At 39.5% G+C, this 21,391-nt stretch overlaps 1 protein-coding gene across 2 annotated transcripts; it reads left to right on the top strand.

Moving 5' to 3' along the window:
- The first annotated feature begins 3 nt into the window (after positions 1-3).
- On the top strand, positions 4-15,467 carry LOC136884880 (uncharacterized). Of its 2 annotated transcripts, none has more exons than XM_067157176.2 (3): positions 4-724; positions 8,056-8,154; positions 14,144-15,467. In XM_067157176.2, exons 1-3 carry the CDS (start codon positions 665-667, stop codon positions 14,291-14,293), a joined length of 309 nt encoding a protein of 102 aa, XP_067013277.1. In that variant the 5' UTR covers positions 4-664; the 3' UTR covers positions 14,294-15,467. The 2 variants fall into 2 exon arrangements, with proteins under 2 accessions (XP_067013277.1, XP_067013276.1); XM_067157175.2 differs by having other exon boundaries at positions 10-724; positions 8,056-8,163.
- Positions 15,468-21,391: the final 5,924 nt, after the last annotated feature.

Raw genomic sequence — 21,391 nt, 5'->3', positions numbered from 1 at the left:
ATATGTCCGAACTCACTTCCCAACTGAGCGCAATTCCGCTGTACGTCTAACCAGCACGGCGACCAATACCAGACTATACTCTATTGTTTGGAAGAGTGAACTGCCACTGCGTTAGCTTTTAAGTCTGTGCCAGAATATGTCGAATGTGTTTGCCATCTATTGAGGTGCGCGAGATGGGTTATGCCAATGTGTAAGGTGGAAGGGGCGTGAGTTGCATCAGGTTGTTTAATGAAATAAACATTGACTCCCCACCTTCTGCTTAAATATGTCTTGTTTTAGAATAAAAAATTGATTCTTGAATAAAAAAACAAAATTCAAGTACCATAAAATTAATTGTCAGTTGCAATATGGCCTACTTTGTTTACTTTCTATTTCTATCGACTTTATCCATTAATTATCATCAATCAGCTGTCTAGGAATTCCAAAGATGATTCAAAATGGACAAAAATATCCCATCCTACTTTACTTTCTCTCTGGTGGTTTGTTTACTACACAGCGGTACAAAGTTTCTAGGTTATAAGAGGTGTTATTTCGTAGTATTCATTAACTATTATAAGTATTTTCATAGCAACAGTACAGTGTTCCGGAGCATTAACTGAAAGCAAATCAATGGCTTAAGCATTTGTGTAAAACCAAAACTCTTCGACCAACTAATGAATCAAGAATGGAAGGAAACGTTTCCGTGAAACCCGACCTTATACGCAGCTCGCACGAAGGAACCATGGTTAGTTTATTTAATTATACAATTATTGTATTGCTGATTAAATAAGCAATGACGGCAACGTTTTGGTATTAACGTAATATATAGTATAACTATTTGATTTCATGGTTATGATAACAATTAAAGGAGTTTGGATTGAGATCTTTTTTGGAACGACTATTGTAATATTATGTACATGTAGCCTATATGTCTTAAGATGAGTATTATTTCTTTACTTTCAATATCACTACTACGATAAGCATACAAGACGTAAGATTGATTTGTAATGAAACACTGTGTGGGTTGAAAAATTCAATTTCTCTTAAGTTCTCGACTGTTGTCGTATATTGAATATTTATCTTCGACGACCGCATTGTAGCCTGCGCATCTGTTCAGCATGTATTACTGCTCGACACGACCAAATAAGCCGAACGTTTTTTTTCAATTTGGGTTTTTACCTTATCTAATTACTTACCGAAAGACCAGATATCGAATTTTAACGGTTGGTAAGTTGAACATTGCTTTGGGAATATTTATTGAAGTCCATTTCGCAGCTTTATTTTTATTTCACCTGATAATGTGGTTTCAGTCAAAGGTTGGCTTTATTCTTACTTTTGCAGTGGTTGGTAAGTTGTCAGACCATTTTTAGAAGTAATGCAATAAGGATATTAAAACATTTTTTCTAGAAAGTGCTGTTTACTAATACTGTTAGTGATAGTAGTATTACAGTGGAAATAAAGGTTTTGGCACCCTACAGAACCCAATCAGCTAATATCGGCAGATCCTATGCAGATGCATAGACTTTTACAGAAATGTAATCCTTTTCACTTAACCTATGCAAGATTTTCAACTCTTCCCTGCAAATTGCATTGTTACTGCATAACCTGGGTTTTGTAAAATTAGAAGAATTGCACTCTAGTTTTGTAGCTTAAATAAGATATCAGAATGTAAAAGTCCTGATCATTTCATCCAGCTCTGGAACAACTTAAACCATGCCATCATGGTGGTCAGTAATCTTGAAAGCTATATAAACTAATCTCGTTTTGAATTGGATCGTTATCATTTCTGAACATTGTTATTTGCATATATAGCAGTATTCATTACAGACATGACAGAAATATATGTACTTGACCGAGATAATCTGTCTCCCCAAGCAGGTAAATAAAAACTACATTATAGATTCCTCCAACTATGTAGTTAAGTTACACCGTAGTTTATGTCCTGCTCCATGGCTAAATGGTTAGCGTGCTGGCCTTTGGTCACAGGAGTCCCGGGTTCAATTCCCGGCAGGGTCGAGAGTTTTAACCATCATTGGTTAATTTCTCTGGCGCAGGGGCTGGGTGTATGTGTCGTCTTCATCATTTCATCCTCTTCACGACGCGCAGGTCGCTTACGGTTGTCAAATCAAAAGACCTGCACCTGGCAAGCCGAACATGTCCTCGGAAACTCCCGGCACTAAAAGCCATACGCAATTTCCCTTTACCCTACTTTATGGGTGCCAGTTCTCAGGAGCTCTGGATTTAACCCTCCAACACTCGCGCGGGCTATCCCCGCCCAGCAGTTTTCTTTTCTGTGATAGTTGCAGTGGGGAGGGGGTAGAGAAGCGCAGTTTCAGTGAGTGCTGGCGTCGCCCACTCAACTTTAACACACTTGACTTGAACACAGGTCCAAACTCGCACACTATATGGACACAGGATTAACAGGAAGTGTGCGAGTTTGGACCTGTGTTCAAGTCAAGTGTGTTAAAGTTGAGTGGGCTACGTCTGTAGCCCGCGCGAGTGCTGGCGTCGCTATGGCTGCTAACAATCAGAATATTATCCAACAGTGGTCGTACAAAACAGTGATGATGATGAAGTTCCACAGGATGACAGTGATGATGGTGAAGAAGATTTTGTAACAGAACAAGTTCTGCACTCAGATGCTGAGGAAGTTGATAACAATTTTAGAGAAACCTGAAATGATAACAGCATACATTCACACTAAATTTGGAGTGGATGTCCTTGACCTGATGTCAGTGAAATTTTCGCAACACCAGGTGTTGGTCTCTTGCCATGTTCTTTGATCTGTGAATATTTGTGCCATTAATGCTTTATGTATTTATGTTGCCACTCATGACTATGTCGGGTAAGGAGATAAACATTCTTAGAAACCGTTGCATGGGAACTGATGAAACCACAAATTGCCAGATGTGCAATGAGTAAAAGCATTTCAGCCCTTTTGGAAAGAAGAGCATAGCAGCTTCTAGGAACCAAAGAGAAAGACATTTATCTTCCAGAACTACACAACAAAGTAGGGCGGTGCTATCTGTGTGATCATGGTAAAGACAGATCAACAAGGAAATGTTGCATGCATTGTAGAAGAAAAGTCTGCCCTCGGCATTCGGCCCTTGTGTGTAAGGAGTGTGTAGATTAGTGAGTGACTTATGTCATACTTTGAGTGTTCTTACGAACACAAAATAGTGTCCTAAATAAAACTAAAATGAAGACTCTCGCTACTAGATGTATAATGCTGAAAAATGTACCTTTTGATGTTATTTATACCGCTGAGTATTAAAATTAAGTTCTCTTGTTTGTACCAGAATATTTAAAATACACCAATATTCAAACTAATGAAAATTTGAGTTCTGGCATACAAAGAATCGTCTGCATTCTTTCAAATTTTGCCTATTTTTCAATTTTGTAAAATTGTGAAGTACATAGTATAACTAATTGTGCATTAACGGTCTGCAAAATATCAGAAGCAGCTTGAAATAGAACCTATTATAAATGAACAATAATTAAAAGACTAAAAAACAAAATAAGTAACAATGTATTCAATCGAAATGGAAATAAAATTGTGGGCTACATTTGTAGCTCACACGAGTATTCCCGTAACAAAATTGCGTGCGAGTACTGCAAGGTTAAGAGCATGGAACGACTGTATAACTCCAGTAACAGTGCAAAAGATAAAATACTAAGGCCTAAAGTAAGAGGTGGAAGCTTCTAAATTTTACCTGATATAGCACACAGGAGTCTGCTGTCACGGCTGGGGATGAAGCAGCTTGTTCTAAATAGTATGCCGGTGCTGTCCCTAGGATGTTTTTAATAGGCACACTGCCGTGTTTTTTTACAGACAGCCCAGCTAACGTAACTTTCATATTTGCTAGTTACCGTCAAGCGGGGTAAATTTGGACACAATGCAGGTCTTATTTTCGTCTGGTCTCCGATTCATCAAAGCAAAAGGTACTTTTAGTTTTGCCGTGTTGATAGGAAGACGACTACTGAATTTACATCACCACCTGTTATGTTCAGTTGTTGTTAATGTTTTGGAGGTAAAGAAGGATCCAGCACTGTTTCTGCTGTTATTGAAAGATATGTCAAACTTTCTATACTATCTCCCCAATGTAGCTTAGAATGATTTGTTTTATGCTACAGATACATTGTTGATATATTTAAGATAAATTTGCAACAGTAATGAAATTTCTGCAAACATTGGGTTTTCTAATGTCCGACTCCTTGGCTGAATGGTCAGCATTGAGGCCTTCGGTTTGGAGGGTCCCGGGTTCGATTCCAAGCTGGGTCGGGGATTTTAATCGTATGTGATTAATTCCTCTGGCTCGGGGACTGGTTGTTTGTGTTTGTCCCAACACTCTCCTCTTCATCTTCACACTACATACCACCACAGGAACACGCAATAGTGATAACATCCCTCCATATAGGGTTGGCATCAGGAAGGGCATCCGGCCGTAAAACAGGGCAAAATCCACATGTGCTACATGGTTCGCACCCGTGACCCCACAAGGTGTGGGAAAAGCGGAAGAAGAATTGGGTTTCCTAATAATGGAGGTTCATTTTTTTAGGGTAACTCTGGACATTTACCACAGATAAATCCAACAGCATTAATGCTATTATGTTTTACTCATTGCAGTGTTGTTAATAACCAAGTTAGCAGATAATTTTGTGTGATCTCTGCTTTCCTGCATTTTTGGACCAGCTTATGTCCAGATTACACGAAGGAGGACAAGATTCTACAAATTTAAAATCTGGAATACATCCTCCTGATCAAAAGCGTGTGCCCAAGCAGATGCCAGAAGAGAGGACCGGTAATGGTACCACAGATCCTCAAAGTTCTGTTTGCCGGGCGAGTTGGTCGTGCGATTAGGGGCGCGCAGCTGTGAGCTTGCATCCGGGAGATAGTGGGTTCGAACCCCACTGTCGGCAGCCCTGAAGATGGTTTTCTGTGGTTTCCCTTTTTCACACCAGGCAAATGCTGGGGCTGTACCTTCCTTCCCACTCCTAGCCGTTTCCTATCCACTTCCACTTGCATCCACTTCCTTTTGCCGGGCTTTTTACTTTCATCTTTACTATTCAAACACCCTTAGTCAAACTCTTGGTTTTCCCAACCCTAACAATTTACAAAGCCTATAGCTCATTCAGCGTTAAGAATACAGTATTGCTCTTACGGGCCTACAAGGAGTGAACACACCCCCCCTCTGAGACACCCATAATTCCTCATGATTAAGGGATATTATACTGTACTTTGTAATGTATTATGAAAGACAGATAAAAAAGGATGAGGCATTTTTGCCTGTGATTTATTAAAATAACTACATAACATTTTCTTTTTCATAAATATATTTTCAGGGAGGAAGCACAATGGCAGCAACAGCCATCACTTTGTTGCCTTCCTTCATTTTCCTTCTTCTGTGTTGTTGCTCTGGTACAAGCATCGTGTAGTTCCTCACTCCGTAAACCACTGGCAGCTCACTTCTGTAGTGAAGTCGTCTACAGTATTTATTTGTTGCATGTGTGTTTTTAGGCTTTAAATCAGTGCATACTTGTCTTGTGGGTTGTACAGGGCGCCAGGAAATGTTCTCCGCAGCGCCTAGGTGCTGCTGTGCGAGGTTGCATCACGGCTGCTGCTGCTGCTTGTATCAAAACAAACAACAAACGGTAAACTTTTGTACTCACCACAGCAATTCATAACAGATGCTTGTGTTCGAAGACAGACTTCAACACGTCTACACATATTGTCGAAGACTTTCACTGAAGTTTCTTGCGTAATCGACTGTACATAATTAATGGTATTCACTTCAAGTTCATCAATCGTTTTTGGATTAGTTTTGTACACCTGCCTGTTCCCGGTACATCGCGGAATGAGCCGGTCACACGAAATTTACTTATCAAATCCCAAACGGTATCCTGGTTTGGACACTTTGAATTAGGAAACCATGCCTGAAATTTTAGTTTAACATTTTCTGTAAACCGATTGCCTTTGCAAAAAACGTATTCCACCAAAAAAACTCTCTTCAGTAGTAAACTTTACCGCCTGTATCCTGTTGCACTATTTCAATAATCTATTGCTCACTGCAATACACACTGACGATTTCAACAGCCCACAGCTAATACGTGTGGCTTTTCCCTTACTGCTACCCGTTGACCTTGGCCTGTCGGCGAGCGAGGGTGACAGATGTGACATGGTGCTGCCTACCAAACTGCTCATGCTACCTTACTCAGCAGCACGCAGACACTGCGGAGAACATTTCCTGACGTCCGTTATATTGCATAGTATTTGGGTTCTATTTTTGTTATGTTCAGAAGTTTTTACTGAAGATTTTGGTGTTGTGGTGTGCAGCAATACATCATGGCATAACTTGTACTGATAAAAAAAAATTGCAGTGTGTTTTATTTGTGCTTGGTTTTGTTATTTAGCTGTTCATTCTTAAGCACATTTTAATTTTACTTCAGCTTTTTTTTTTACGACCGCGTTTAATTTTTACTATGGTTATTGTGAGCAATACAACAGCACAGTAGTATCCCGCATTGCTTGCGGAAATTTATTAAATGTAGTTAAATGCTTCTCTCACCTCTTGAGCCCATAAAAATATTATTTTTTATATTTTCTCTCCCAGTTTACCTTATATTTCAGTGCTGAGGTTTTTTGTGTGTCGTAGTTTACCTCTAATTCTGTGCAAAACAAAAATAGACCCTGTAACCCCCCCCCCCGTCCCCTTTAGTTCATAAAAATAATTCGCACCTTAGTTTCTTCCGCTTTTTATCTTGAACTTAAACACTGAATTTCACAAATTCATGTGCTGCCGTTTTCCCATGATGGTGTTGACCAGAGCCGTTCAATGTGGCAACCCTGTTGTCATAAGAGCAATACTGTTTTCTTAACATGGAATGAACTGCTGGTAGTCTTTCATTTTCATGCCCTTCATACCCCCTTTGCTGTCATTTCCCAGCATTTCATTATGTGAAGTATCAGACCTCTTTTTTTTTTTTCCTTCTTCTGATTAGTGTTAAGAAAGGATAGTTGCTAAATTGCAGTTCCTCTTAAAACAATTATTTATCATCCCACATGCCTAAAAATTATACATGGACATTGTTATCAACAGCTATATTGCACACACGTGTCCTCTGTCGTGGTATATGTACCATAAACCATTGTTAGGTATCACTTCACAGTGTGAAAATTAACATGTTTCATTTATGTTTGTGCATTTTAAACACTGTTAGTGCAAATAATAATTTTCTTCTTCACGAATGGGTCACCTAGGATCACACAGAATCACCATTTTTTTTTCTCTTGCCTTCGTTCTTGACTACAGGGGCTGTTATCTTAGGAGCCTGGGTGGGCGACCATGGGTCATTAGCTGAGTCCTGGCATTGCTTCTACTTCCTTGTGTCAGGCTCCTCACTTTCGTCTATCCTATCTGACCTCCCTTGGATTAGGTTTATGAGGACTCAGCTAAAGGTCCTGTTGTCGCCAAGCAATGCTTCCAAGATAACGTAGTCAAGAACGAAGGCCCAAAAAAAAAAAAAAATTGGTGACTCCGTATAGTTGATTGAGTTTAATACGAATGAAATCTCAGTCAAAACTTCAAAGTTCTATTTCTGAGTGTTGTTAGATCAGCTGCCATAATATGTGGAACTGTTGTGCCCTTTAGGCTGATATATGGCAACCATATACCTTTTACCCTTTTACTCTTATTAATCAGAGCACTGGGTTGCCCCTTCTGCCATTTGCACTGTTCCAAAGTCCATCTTCTCCACTGCAGATGCCATTGAGGACTTAACACATCACCCTGTGTTAGGGCCCTCCATATTTATGATCCCTGGAGAGAAAGTGACAGAGCATCTGAAAGCCCCCGGGAACTGGGCTGCCTGTTGGTCTGCGGATCCAAAGATCATCCTTAGAGCCCCCTCCCCCCCATCCCACCTCCTGGGGACATGTTCTGAAAGGATCAGGTTCTTCTAGTTACTCATAAGAAGTTAACCCCATCCACAAAGGCTGAGGTTATTTGCAGAGTTCTTTCTTTCATTGTATGTATGTTAAAATAGGGTTGTTATATTCATGCAATTTTATTGTTGTAGGAATCTCCAGCCAAGGAGGAGAATGCTTACGAGGAAGAATATATTTCTATAATGGAGCCGGAGCTTATCATTAAAGCTGAAGAAACAGGACAGCGCGAGGTGAATTTGGTGTGTTCCTCTATTGCCAGTTTAAATCTCAATTTTCTTTTAGTCTAAATTTCTCCTTATTGTACTTAACACATTGACGACTGGCCCCGGAGATCTCCCATAGTACTGCGGCCAGCGGTTGTTGACGGCCCTGGAGATTTCCGTTTTTATGCACAGGTATGGTTTGTAGCTTGTTGTGCTATCTGTTGGCTATAATTTGAACTACTTTCAATCATGTCATGGAGTAGAGGGATCGTAGATTTTAATGTCGATGTATTATTTTTAATGTACAATCTTTGTAGCCATGGAAACTTCGTATATACACGGGTGTTCTTACGCACCGAGAATCATTGTGCTGCCCATGGCAGTGTGTCTTGTATGACGACAAACTATTTCAACATTTATATGCAGATTCATTATCTGATGTGCCACATGGGTGATGAGCCCTGAGCATTCTCGTAGTTTCCAGCTGACAGTAGGTGACGGGCTACAAGAATTCTCGCTTTTATGCACCTTGTATTTTCTTGATTATTGATGAAATTGTGGGTGAGATTATACATATACTGTACATACATATCCCACGTCGTTCCATCTTAAGCGATGGGTCGGCAAACGAGGCTTCTCCACCAGATGCGGTCCCTGAACTTCTCTCCTTCTTCAGTGCTTTCCAAAGTATGTCCTCTCTGTTGAATGTCAATCTTCACCATGTCCTTGTACCTGAGTCTTGGTCGCCCTCTTGGTCTTTTGTCTTCAAGTTTTAGATCGTACATTTTTTTTTTTTTTTTTTTTGTAATCTGTTATCACCCATGCGTCACATATGTCCATACCATCTCAGTCGCTGCACTTTTATTTTGTCCTGCAGTCTTACAACTTGAGCCTGCTTGCGGATTTCCTCATTACGGACTCTGTCCCTCCGTGTTTTGCCGATCATGCTACGGACAAATTTCATTTCTGCTGCCTGGATTCTACTAACATCTTTGTTTCTCATGGTCCATAGGTCAGGATTGGGTGAGATTATGAGTTCCAAATGTTGCAGTTATGGAATATAAATTATTGCTGCATCTTTCTTTCTTTAAACATTTGTGAATTTAACAAAATAATGTTGGATATGTAGAGCTATTCCCTGGAGCACCCATGCAGATGTCAACATGGCGTGGCATATTAGTTTGCCGACGTGTACCGATAATTGTGATTATGTACGGACCGGTTATAATAGGTACCGAATGACAGTGAATTAGATATATCTAATGATTAACGGCTAACACTAAACGGGGAGTAGCCGTTAGGGAGAAATCCTTGCATACTTGACAACGAGTATACGAATGGCACAAATACGGCATTCATACTACACTGTGCTTAGAAAGACAATTAATGGAGCCACAAATGGCATTGCTTTGAAATCACAACTGACAGAGTACGAAGCAACTTATTGAGTACATGTTCCAAGGCTGAGGTTGATATCTCGGATACATTCGAAGTTACAGTCGTTTGAGTGCAGCAGTGTAATTTCTTTCTAGGAGGCTGCATGGAATAGCAGCCTCCGTTCGGCGCCCGTCGTCAGTGTGTTAATAATATGCACAACTAGCTACCCATTTCATTTACATCTTTAAACTCCTCATTTCTATCAGCACCTCAATTGTATGGATCAAATAGCCTGAATAATACATACTCTACTATGATGAACCAGTGCATTAGGTACCAGTATTCCAGATTTGAATGGTCACTCTCATTGGAGGATGATTTATTTATTTAATAAATACATCTATCTCACCCCCCCCCCCCCCTCTTGTGGGTGGTGGCAGTAGAATAACACCCACGGTATCCCCAGCCTGTCGTAAGAAGCTACTAAAAGGGGCCTCAGGGGCTCCAAACTTGAGAGTGCCGTAAGACCTATCTGTGTCGATGCGACGTAAAGCGACTAGCAAAAAAAAAAAAAAAAAAAAACCAACAACAAAGAAACAACAATTTGAGAGCATGAGTTGGTGACCATGGTGCTTTTAGCTGAGTCCTGGCATTGGTTCTACTTACTTGTGCCATGCTCCTCACTTTTATCTATCACATCCGATTTCCCTTGGTCATCTCTTGTTCTCTTCCGACTCCGACCCTATTAGAGCATTCAAGAGCAAGGGAGTTTTTAATTTTCATGCCCTTTGTGGCCCTTGTCTTTCTTTGGCCGAAATCTTCATTTTTTGAAATGTCGGATCCCTTCCATTTTCTCTCTCTGATTAGTATTATATAGAGGATGGTTGCGCAGTTTTACTTCCTTTTAAAACAACAATCACCACCACCACCACCAAGGGTCATTAATTCAAAACACAGTTGATGACAGAGACACTCTCCATACAATGATGTGAATCATTTGTCAATACCTACATATGTATTTGCACCGCAATGTGTATTTTTAACTGTTTTTAAAAATATTCTTAACATATGGATAATACAAATTCTATGATGTCAACATCAAACCATAAGTGACCTACACTGCAAGAGTTCAAGAATGTCCAAAACCATTTTGAATGTCATCATCCCAGGCATAGACTCATTTTACCAAAACAGACTGAGAACACACGTTGAAAAACATTTTTATGCTTAGGCTAATTAGTCTGTAAGATATTCATGGTTATATGGCTGAGAATGGCTCCATGCTGGGCTGAAACTAGTATGTGTACCAAACATAAATTGTCTTGGTTAGGAGGTACATCTGCCTATCTTACTTTATTTAAGTATGGTGGTGATGCACCAATGGATAAAACTATTCGTCAATGGCTTTGTGCTTTTAAAGAAACTGGAAGTGTTTTGAAACAAAAGTCGCCATATAGGATGGATGGTGTGCCACAAATGGGGCACATATTGAACTGCACTAAATTGTAAAAGAACTTGACAGCATTACCCTTCAAACCATGTGTAACACATTATCCTTAATTTTTAATTTTGTTAAAAGATTTAACTTCAAAACCTCGGGGTTCTTTTATGGAAACCCTGTATAATCTCATAATCGAAATATGGAGTTGTAGGCACTTTTAAAGTTACTGAAATTGAATTCTTTAGTCCTGAAACAAATATATCTGACAAAAGCCTATGAATCTAAGCAAGTTGGCCCTGCGGTTAGGGGCCTGAAGATGTTTTTCTGTGGTTTCCCATTTTCACACCAGGCAAATGCTGGAGCTGTACCTTAATTAAAACCACAGCCACTTCCTTCCCATTCCTAGACCTATCTGTGTCGGTGCGATGTAAAGCAAATTGTAAAAAATAAAATAAAAAAAGGAAAAATGGCAAAATCCACTCTACTCCGAACATCTTAAATGTTCATACACATGTGGCAAGCAAGATCTTTATTTTCATTTAGATGTCTGTAACATGAAAGTACCGAGAATGATTGCTGGTACAAACAGGTGGGAACAATGACAGGAGGGTACTCAGAATGCGAAGATAAAGGCTAAGTTAGGAATGAACTCTAAACCGGCTTCGGTGGTGGGGTTACGTGAGGCGAATAGAGGAGAATAGGTTACCAAGGAAAATAATGGACTCTGTTGTGGAGGGTAAGAGAAGTAGAGGGAGACTATGATGATGACGATGATGGTTAGACTCAGTTTCTAACAATTTAAAGATAAGAGAATGGAATGAGTTTGCAGACGTTGAAGAGTGGAAGGCCTTCAAACATACCTTTGTGGGAGAAGCCAAAAACCTGTGTGGAGTTACAAGTTCTGTCAAAAGGAAAAAGGAGACACCATGGTGGAATGATAGAGTGAAAACAGTGGTGAAAGAAAGAAACCAAATAAAGAAGGCACTGGACAAGGAAAAACAAAAACAGGGACAAGAACGAAATGAACAAGAAATTCAAAGACTTCAAGGAGTATACAGGAACAAGAAACTTACTGTAAATAACATTGTAAGGGAAGAAAAAGAGAAGAAATGGAATGAGTTTGCAGACAAACTGGAAGAGGACAGTAGAGGAAATATGAGATTGCTATACAAAGTAGTTAAAAACAAGCGAAGGGATCAAGAGACCATAAAAGCAATAGAACGTGATGATGGAACTCTGGCACAAGAAGAGGGAGAAATTAAACAAGAACTCAAGATCTATTTCGAAAAGCTGCTGAATGGAGATACAGAAAACATAACAGCGGATAGAGAAGAGCCAAGTCGAGGAACCACAACTAAACCACCAATTATATGGCTTGAGGTTGAAAATGCGCTCAAGAGCATGAAGAAAGGAAAGGCAGTGGGCGTAGATGAAGTGCAGATATGCTAAAAGCAACAGGAATTCCAGGAATCCAATGGCTCTACAGACTGCTCAACAAGATATGGAAAGAAAATACTATTCCTGAGGACTGGAAGATGGGGATCATTGTACCAGGACTGGAAGATGGGGATCATTGTACCTTTGTTCAAGAAAGGAAGCAGATGAAAATGTACTAATTATCGTGGTATCACACTACTGTCTCATGTCCTGAAAATATTGGAAAAAATAATAGAGACCAGAATCAGAGATATTGTTGAACCAATTTTGGAAGAAGAACCGTATGGTTTCAGACAAGGAAGGTCAACTACAGACCTTATATTTGCAATTAGGATGCTAATGGAAAAATACTGGAAGAAGAACAAGCCTTTATTTCTAATATTTTTAGACATTGAGAAAGCCTACGACAGTGTACCAAGGGAAAGAATTTGGCAATGCATGAAAGAACTTCACATGCGAGACAGCCTCGTAGACAAAGTGAAAATGTTGTATAGTGAGAATAGAAGTTGTATTCAAGTAGGATGTGGTTTGTCGGACTGGTTTGGAAGAAAGAGAGGAGTGCAGTAGGGCAGCTCATTGTCACTACTTCTATTTATTATGGTGATGGATGTAGTGATGAAATCTGTTAAAAGGAAAGAGCATGGAGATATCAAAGCCTTCACATTTGCAGATGATGTTGCGATCTGGAGTGACTCAGAAGAGGAATTGGGAGAGAGAATGCAAAGCTGGAATGAGGAGTTTAAGAAATATCGTTTAAACATCAGTAAGACTAAGACGGTGGTGATGAAAGTGTATGGGAAGGAGCAGAACCAATTAGTCATATTAAATGAAGCCCAACAGGACAGCGTTTCAGTTTTCAAATACTTGGGTAGCGTTCTATCAAATGACAACCTAGCAAAACATGAGGTGAACAATCAAATCAATAAGGCAACATAATTTTCACCAGGTAAGACACCTGCTTTGGGATGAGCAAATACCCATGAAAACAAAAATGACATTGTACAAGTCTTATTAAACAGCAATTCTTACATACAGTCTCAAAACCACAACACTGGCCAATAGAGATAATTCCAAACTCCAGGCAGCTGAAATGAAATTCCTACGCACTATGATCCAGAAAACCAGGAAAGACAAGATTAGGAATGAGAAAATTAGAGAAGAAGCGGGAATAGATAATTCTCTCCTCAATAAGATTCAGATATCAAGACTGAAGTGGTTTGGTCACATGAAGAGGATGAAAGTAAACAGAGCTGCAAGGAAGGAATTTGACAGAAAAGTAGAAGGAAGACGACCTGTGGTAAGGCCACAAAGGAAATGGATAGATTTAGTTAAGAACGATGTACAGCTGAGACAAGTTGGTGGAGGAGGAATGGTACAAGGACAGGATGAGATGGAGGAGGCTCATATACCACACCCGGGAAACTGGATGATGATGATAATGAGGTATAGAACTAAACAAGGCCACAGAATTAATTACAAACAGAGAATTGTGGCAGTGTTTAGTAAATTCACAGAGGCTTGCAGACTGAATGGTGAAAGGCATAACGGTCTATAATGAAGATGTTTGTAGATATCTATAGTGTTACAAATGCTGCCCACACTGAAGTGTAACAACATGTATATAAACTTTTTGAATTACTTCATGCAATGTTGGGCAAATAAATTTATTACACCCACTTTGTACTAAGAAATAAGCTTGTAATTTTGTATATCTGTAGCCCAGACACCCTACATATTTCATTCCTGTCTTTTTCTTCCCAGGTGCCACTTACCACGAGAACGAGATGCCGCTGCTCACTGTGTCCCAGGAAGCGAGACAAGAAGGCATCGCTCACATGTTACAAGTGTAATAACGTTTGTTGTAGACAGCACCTCGTGAATATCTGTACAGAGTGTTATAAGGACAGCTAAGCGTTTTTGCTTTATAGTTATTGACTTTTCGACTTGTCGTTGTGAACGTGGGCTTCAAGAAATGAAGTGATTACATTTATTTTATGTTATGAAAATAAATATGTTACCTCTAGTCATTTATCAAAAGATCCTGGTTCTTTTCATTCGGTTGTGACCTAGAACAGTTTAAATTTTGTTAGTGGAGCTTGTTTCATGGAGAAGTAATCTGGAATAGCATGGAAAGGATATGGTAATGTTGATTTAGTAAAGGCCTATCTGTGATAGTGTCCTCAGAGCAAAATTTTGTGCTACAGGAAGGCATAAGAATATAAACTTTAAAAAATTAAATATGTTTAAAAAAATTTTTTAAAAAAATATTGTTATTATTAAATGTATGACATTATACCAGGTGGGGAAAATAAAACTCACCCGGAAAATATTTACAATAGGACTGACGTGGGATTGACCCTGGGAATGGCTACCGTTTACGTTGATGCAACACTGTGCACGATTTATCAAACTGTGAGACCGTAGCAATAACTGCAGGATTATTGGAGTATACCTGTTGCTCTTGCTGAAAATATCCATACATTAAATACTATGAATCTCATGTGAGTTCACGTACTGACGGTTGAACTTCTTACAAAATTGTACAAAATTATGTTGATATCCTCCTAGTCAGTAATATAATATTTTACATCCAATTAAGACTAAAGAGCTGGACTCCGCAGTCAGAGAACATGGGTGATACAAGCGGGCCACGTAACACTAGAAATCAGACTGTTCAACTTCAGTAACAGCTTACGTATATCAGTCCATATCTGAACATAACAACTAAGCCAACAGTTTACAGATACTAGTTGAACTGCACCAAGGGACAACAAAAACATTGAAACAAAAAGGCTTCCAGCTCAAGGCTGTTTTAACTAACATTTCATTTGATGTGTCTGATGTTTTAAATTCATTATATATGTCTTACCGAGGATGACCCTATACCAGGTCGAAACATGTCTATATACAGTTTTGTCTTAATTAGATGTAAAATATTAGTATTGACTAGGAAGATATCAACATAATTTTGTACAATTTTGTAAAAAATATTCATTCAGTTGATCCACACCTGGATTAAACAGTGTCACCGGGCGAGTTGGCCATGCGGTTAGGGGCTCGCAGCTCTGAGCTTGCATCGGGGAGATAGTGGGTTCGAACCCCATTGTCGGCAGCCCTGAAGATGGTTTTCCGTGGTTTCCCATTTTCACACCAGGTAAATGTTGGGGCTGTACCTTAATTGAGGCCACAGTCGCTTCCTTCCAACTCCTAGACCTTTCCTATCCCATCGTCGCCATAAGACCTATCTGTGTCGTGCGACGTAAAGCCTCTAGCAAATAAACAGTGTCTGGACATACTGGTCAGCATTCACAGTTTGGTGAAAGAATGGTTTTACGAAGCGGACACCAAACATTGCGCACCACACACCAATCTTGAGATTATGCAACAGCTTTTTTATGTACTGACAGAGATTTTCTGATGCATAATGGCACGACTTCTGTGAGTTCTCGTACCCTGATATGGTGAGCTAGGCCTCATCTGAAGAAATGAAAAACTGAGGATCCAAAAGTCCCACTCCACTCAGAAACCACTGACACGGGAAGGTTCAGCTGGACGCTTTAACGCATGCACAACAGTAAATTTGTAAGGATACAGATGTAGGTCCTTTTTGATAATGTTTCGACATGACAATTTTGTTGGATTTCGTTCCAGGCTTCCCTTCACTTGAGCAGTGTTTTCTGATGTTTGAACTCTGAGACGGGTGACAGCAATGGATTGGTGCATCGAAATCACTGTTTCCAGCATTTCCTGTGATGAGCAGTTCTGTTGATTACAAGGGCCAAATCCATGTCAGTCTTGTAAATATTTTCTGGGCCAGTTTTTATTTATTTTGCTCACGCTGTACATGGTGATCAGATATGGTTTTCTCTGGCATGCTGTATTTTTACTATGGGTGAGCACGTGTAAGCAGGTAATCCCATACCTGCCAACTTTTCCAATTTAGGCGGGAGACTCCCGATTTTCGACAGTTTTTCTCGCCTCCCGATTATTCTATTATTTCTTCCGATTTTAGCTTATTTGTTGGTGAACTTCAAACTTTTGTTTTCATATCCCACCATTTCAGCATTGTATGCCAGTGGCCGGAAGTTCTTCGCTCATTGCTGCTTTCAAATGAAATATCCACGTTTATTAATACGAGAAATACGCACGAATGTGCGATGTTTATGGAAAGGTCTATGTCGCGACTCGTATATCAATTTAAATCATTCTCGCATGCTATGTTCGTGTTCGTTCACATCAGTCTAGTCGATTCTAGAGACTAGTCGCTAGATTTGGAGTCTACTTTTAGTAATTTAGTGACATATTTCAGAGATAGCGAGTAGTGATTTTTCTAGAGATTTTAGAAGCCATTTGGAGACAATTCTGGCAAATTTAAATTTTTTACGTGATAAAAATTGCATTGCGCTTCGCATAATCGTGTAGACGCATGATGCAATATACTAATCTATGCATTTGCTAAATAATAGCATCTGATGAGTGCACGACTGATTCATACATGTAGGAGGCTTATCAGAGACCGATCATCTCACTCGCATACTTTGTGCGAGGGAATAGAGATATGTAATATTTAGCTTTGTAGCCTCGTACAGCAACAGTCGGGTTTTGAGACAATACGTGTTACAATATATACAATAGTACTCCTGTATTGCGCAAGATATGTAGAATAAGCAGTTTTCACCAATTGTATCTCCTGATTTTTAGTTTTGTAAAGTTGGCAACTATGTAAACCATACAACAAGAACAATTTTAAGATTACGTACCAAATTATGAAAGGCAGTGTGAAACTGCTCGCCTTCATTCTCAAGGAAGTTTTGGCGCCTGGTTAGAAACTTATTCATCACTCGCTGTAGTTCATGTAGAGAATGTCCAGTTACTTCCTAGCAAATACTATGTTTCAGTTCTTGTATGGTGTGTAGGATCATCTTGTACATGGCTTTTTTTTAAAATCTACCGGGGAGATAATTGCAAGTGGATAAATCATGGAACTTAGGAGACCACAAATACCTACTAATAACTCTACGTGGTTTGGGTCACATAGATGTCAGCAGCCCTGAAGATGGTTTCGTGTGGTTTTCCATTTTAACTCCAGGCATATGCTGGGGCTGGTCCATAATTAACCCTAGAATACTAACCCATAATTTCTACGAGGCAGTTTGGCAACATAGCCTGCTGGCCCCAAACCGGAAGTTGCTGTGTACTGAACGCCTCACTACCTTCAGTTGGAAACAAGCTGCATTGTTAGGCGTGTTTATCCGTGATCCCAGTTGTTTTGAAAGTAGTATTTTATCAGTGCAGTCATAAAATTTCAACACAGTATTACTGCAAGTTTTTATTGTTTGTGATTTAAATGAAGTTTCCTATTCTTTTTGGTGTAGCGTCACAAATAAAAGAGAGTTTTCTTTAAAACAGTGCTAAATCAACTCAAAGTGCTTCTCAGGTATGCCCACCGGGTTTGAGAGAATGACGACCAATTTCTGTGGACACTGTCACCATGCTGTGTATGTGCAATGTGCCATTTTTTTGTAGACTAATGAACAATCAAATCAGACCTATTGTTGTTAAATTTTAACTTCGCACTTCTTGAGACTGATTACATTACTTTAAGTTATAAAAGTTTGTAAGGTGTAGCATCATAAAATTTAAATAAAAAGAATCTTAATTTTTACGAGTGATTTAGTATTGACATAACTCATAGGTTAAGTATTCTAGGGTTAAAGCTACGGTCTTTCTTTTTTCCCCACTCCTGGCCCTTTCCTATTCCACCGTCGCCATAAGAGCTATCTGTGTCGGTGCGACATAAAGCAACTGTTCTGTGGAAACATTGCAAATTTCTCTCGTGAAATTATTTGCAGCTTGACCAGTGGCAGAGACTTGTTGAAAAATGCAAAGTTGGTTAATTCTCTGCAAAAGGCGGTTAGTATGGTGTTCACATAAATACACAGTACACAGATTTTTGTGTCATGGAAGGGTACTTCATGCACAAAGTCAGGATTAATGCCTCGTCTGAGAAGATTACTAAATGTGGTTCTGTTTGACAATTCTATAAGTCTTCAGACTCCACTCACAAAATTTGCACCTATGTACAAGGTCATCTGGTTGTAGAGCATGTGCCACAGTTATTTTATATGGTATCGAGCAAGTGGCTGCGCTGTTTGGGTCATATAGCTACCAGCTTGCATCGGGGAGACAGTGCAAGCTGTGCGACGTACCAGTAGCCACCAGTGTAAACTTGGTAGTATATCATTGGAAGTTATTGTGTGAAATAACATTCCCATATGAAAATGTGTGAGCCAATACATTTTGTCAAAAGCCTGGAAAAGTACTGCATGTTCAACTATGAACCCCTTAATACCATTAACGAAAGTGAAAACCGAATGTCAGTATCTTAAAGTGTTCATGCCTCATTTGAGGTAGACATCTTAGCTGAATAACCGTGCATAATTTGTGAATAACTGTAGATAGGATGTACACCTACTTGGATACTAGAGGCGTGCATTATTTGAACTTGAGACGGGGAAGATGTGCTTTGCTACATACGCAGCCCCCATTACACACGAGTAGAACGTGTAATCTAAAATGCCCGACTTTGCTCCAATTCTTTCAGCAGGGGTGATGGGCAACGCTCTCGAGACCGATTCTCATGTGCTGTGAGCTATGCGACACGACGTCCCAGTACCTACGAGTGTAAGCTTGATAGTCATCATCAGCAGTTCTCATATGGAAACGTATGCGACAATAAATTTTTTCAAAGGCCTAGGAAAGCACTACATGTTGAACTATGAGCTCCTTAATACCATTAACAAAAGTGAAGACAGAATGCCAGTATCTTAAACTGTTCAAGAGTTGTTTCAGGTGGACTTCTTCGCTGAATAACCCGTATAATTTGTTAATAACTGTTATTAAGACGTAAACCTACCTGGCTGTCTCAATCATTGTCGGCAGGGTAGCTTCTTGTGATTCAGACCGGGCCAGAGGTGTTCTGTGACTATTCCTCGTCATTTATGTGTTTTCTGCTGACGTATTTTACTTCTTTTGAATAAACAACATGCCTTTACTGGCAGGACCTAGTGTTTACAGTGCACTATGTCTTCTGGTATAGGCTAGAGCAATTTTGTTACTTTCATTGACCTGTCATAGTCTTATCCTTGGCTCTGACAATATGAAAGTGACTGAGGTATGAGTAGCGCTAGTAATGCCATTCCTTATGCAGCCAGTCCCTGCTATGAATGGTGTGAAAATGTTGCTCATAGGGTCGGTTGATGCATGCATTTCAGTGGGCTTGGCAGACTGATATGTAATAGCAACTTCTGGCTCGGTGAGGAAAGCAACGGGAAACTACCTCACTCCTCATTTCCCTAGTATGCCTCTTCAGTGATGCCTAGGCCATCTATGACAGCTGATGGCGGAGCTGTTCAGGATCCAGCCAGCCTCGGGCTGACGACTGAACATACATACACGAATAAACAACACAGCAGGCTGTGCTGTGTGGCATCTCTTCAAAATAAACGACATCCACGACTTATGTTGCATTTCAGATATTGCCTTTAAGTTGTCGCGTACAACTAGACACAATTACACATTACCTAATTATTATTGTTAACAAATACATCGCAATTGGGAAATATCCCGGTGGCAACGGTCACTTACAGTAGTGTAATAATAACTAGCATACTTATGTGGGCAAGTTTTCCTTCGTAAACAGGACCATAAGGGATTGGAATAAATTACCTGCAGCAGTCTTTGATAGATTCTCTTCCGGTATCAAATGATGATTAGTGCTAGTGCAAAGTGAAAGCTGTAAACGATGGATACTGCATTTGTGAATTTCTGCTGGATTTAGAAAGTAGTAGTATTTCTTCTAATATTTTCTCTCCATGAAATTGCTTGTTGTACTCTTGTTGTTGTAGTTATTGGGTAGTTTTGTTTTAACTTTAATATTACTTGTAGCAAGTTCAACATATAGTATTGTTAGCCATAGTGTTAAGCAGGGGGCGGATTTCTATGACAAGTCATATTGTTTCCCTTAACATTATATCTTATAGTCGTAGTTTCAACACGTTTCCAAGCATGATAATCAAAATGAAACAGGTTTTATTGGGCATGTAAATGCATATTTAGGCTTTCTTAAGTTTTATGGCATATTTTGAACCAAATATCATTATAACGGCATATTTTGGTAATTTTCATTTGAATTTCATTTTTAAAAATTAGAATAAGCTCTAAAAATTATTTTCAGGATAGACTGAAATATACTACTGAAGAACCATTCTAAAGTAGCGTATGGAATATTTCTAATAGGTAGGAGCTATTGTTTGCTAGCTGGGTCAATTCCTGGAAACCGTGCTGTTGTTTACACGGAAGCAGAGGTAATTCTGCAGTTATTTGTCATTGTTCTTATCTCTCTCTGCTTCACCCTTCCCTCTTCCACCTTCAAGACACTGAATGACCTTCGTCATTAGGGAGCTTCGGTCATTCAGTTCCTTTCAATATGCCTACAACAAAAGTCTCAATTTGTGGGAAGTTGCGAAGTTTTGTTCGTGAGTTTGGTGAAAACATATTCAGTACGGATGGAGTGATGATATTCTTTAAATTGTGTGAGGTAAAAGTTACTGCCAAAAAACACTTCTCTGTGCAACAACACTATAATACTGTAAAACAAAGGAATTGTGTAACTAGATATTCTGCACTCCAAAATAGGCAATTCCACCATTGCAGTTCTCTTTGACAATTCAATGAAGCTGTTGTGGCCAAACGGGGCAAAGAGAGAGCACATTTTTCTATTTGTAACTGATGCTGCTCCATATATGGTGAAGGTAGTCAAGGGACTTAAAATGCTATACCCGAAAATGATACATGTGACATGTCTTGCACATGCCTTGCATAGGGCAGCTGAAGAAGTTAGAAGTAGCTGCCCTGAAGTTGATAAATTAATATCGAACTGTAAGAAAGTGTTTGTCAAAGCTCCACTTCACGTTCAGAAATTTCAAGGAGAAGCACCTTCACTACCCC

The sequence above is a fragment of the Anabrus simplex genome, chromosome 13, assembly GCF_040414725.1.
Source record: "Anabrus simplex isolate iqAnaSimp1 chromosome 13, ASM4041472v1, whole genome shotgun sequence".
NCBI classification, from domain to species: domain Eukaryota; kingdom Metazoa; phylum Arthropoda; class Insecta; order Orthoptera; family Tettigoniidae; genus Anabrus; species Anabrus simplex.
Note: the sequence above shows the minus strand (reverse complement) of the source record. Positions and strands in the feature narration are given on the sequence as shown.

Coding starts and splice junctions, on each gene's coding strand:
- LOC136884880 (XM_067157175.2), top strand. CDS start 665: ATGGAAGGAAACGTTTCCGTGAAACCCGACCTTATACGCAGCTCGCAC. Junction 725..8,055: donor GCTCGCACGAAGGAACCATG/GTTAGTTTATTT, acceptor TTATTGTTGTAG/GAATCTCCAGCCAAGGAGGA. Junction 8,164..14,143: donor GACAGCGCGAGGTGAATTTG/GTGTGTTCCTCT, acceptor TTTTCTTCCCAG/GTGCCACTTACCACGAGAAC.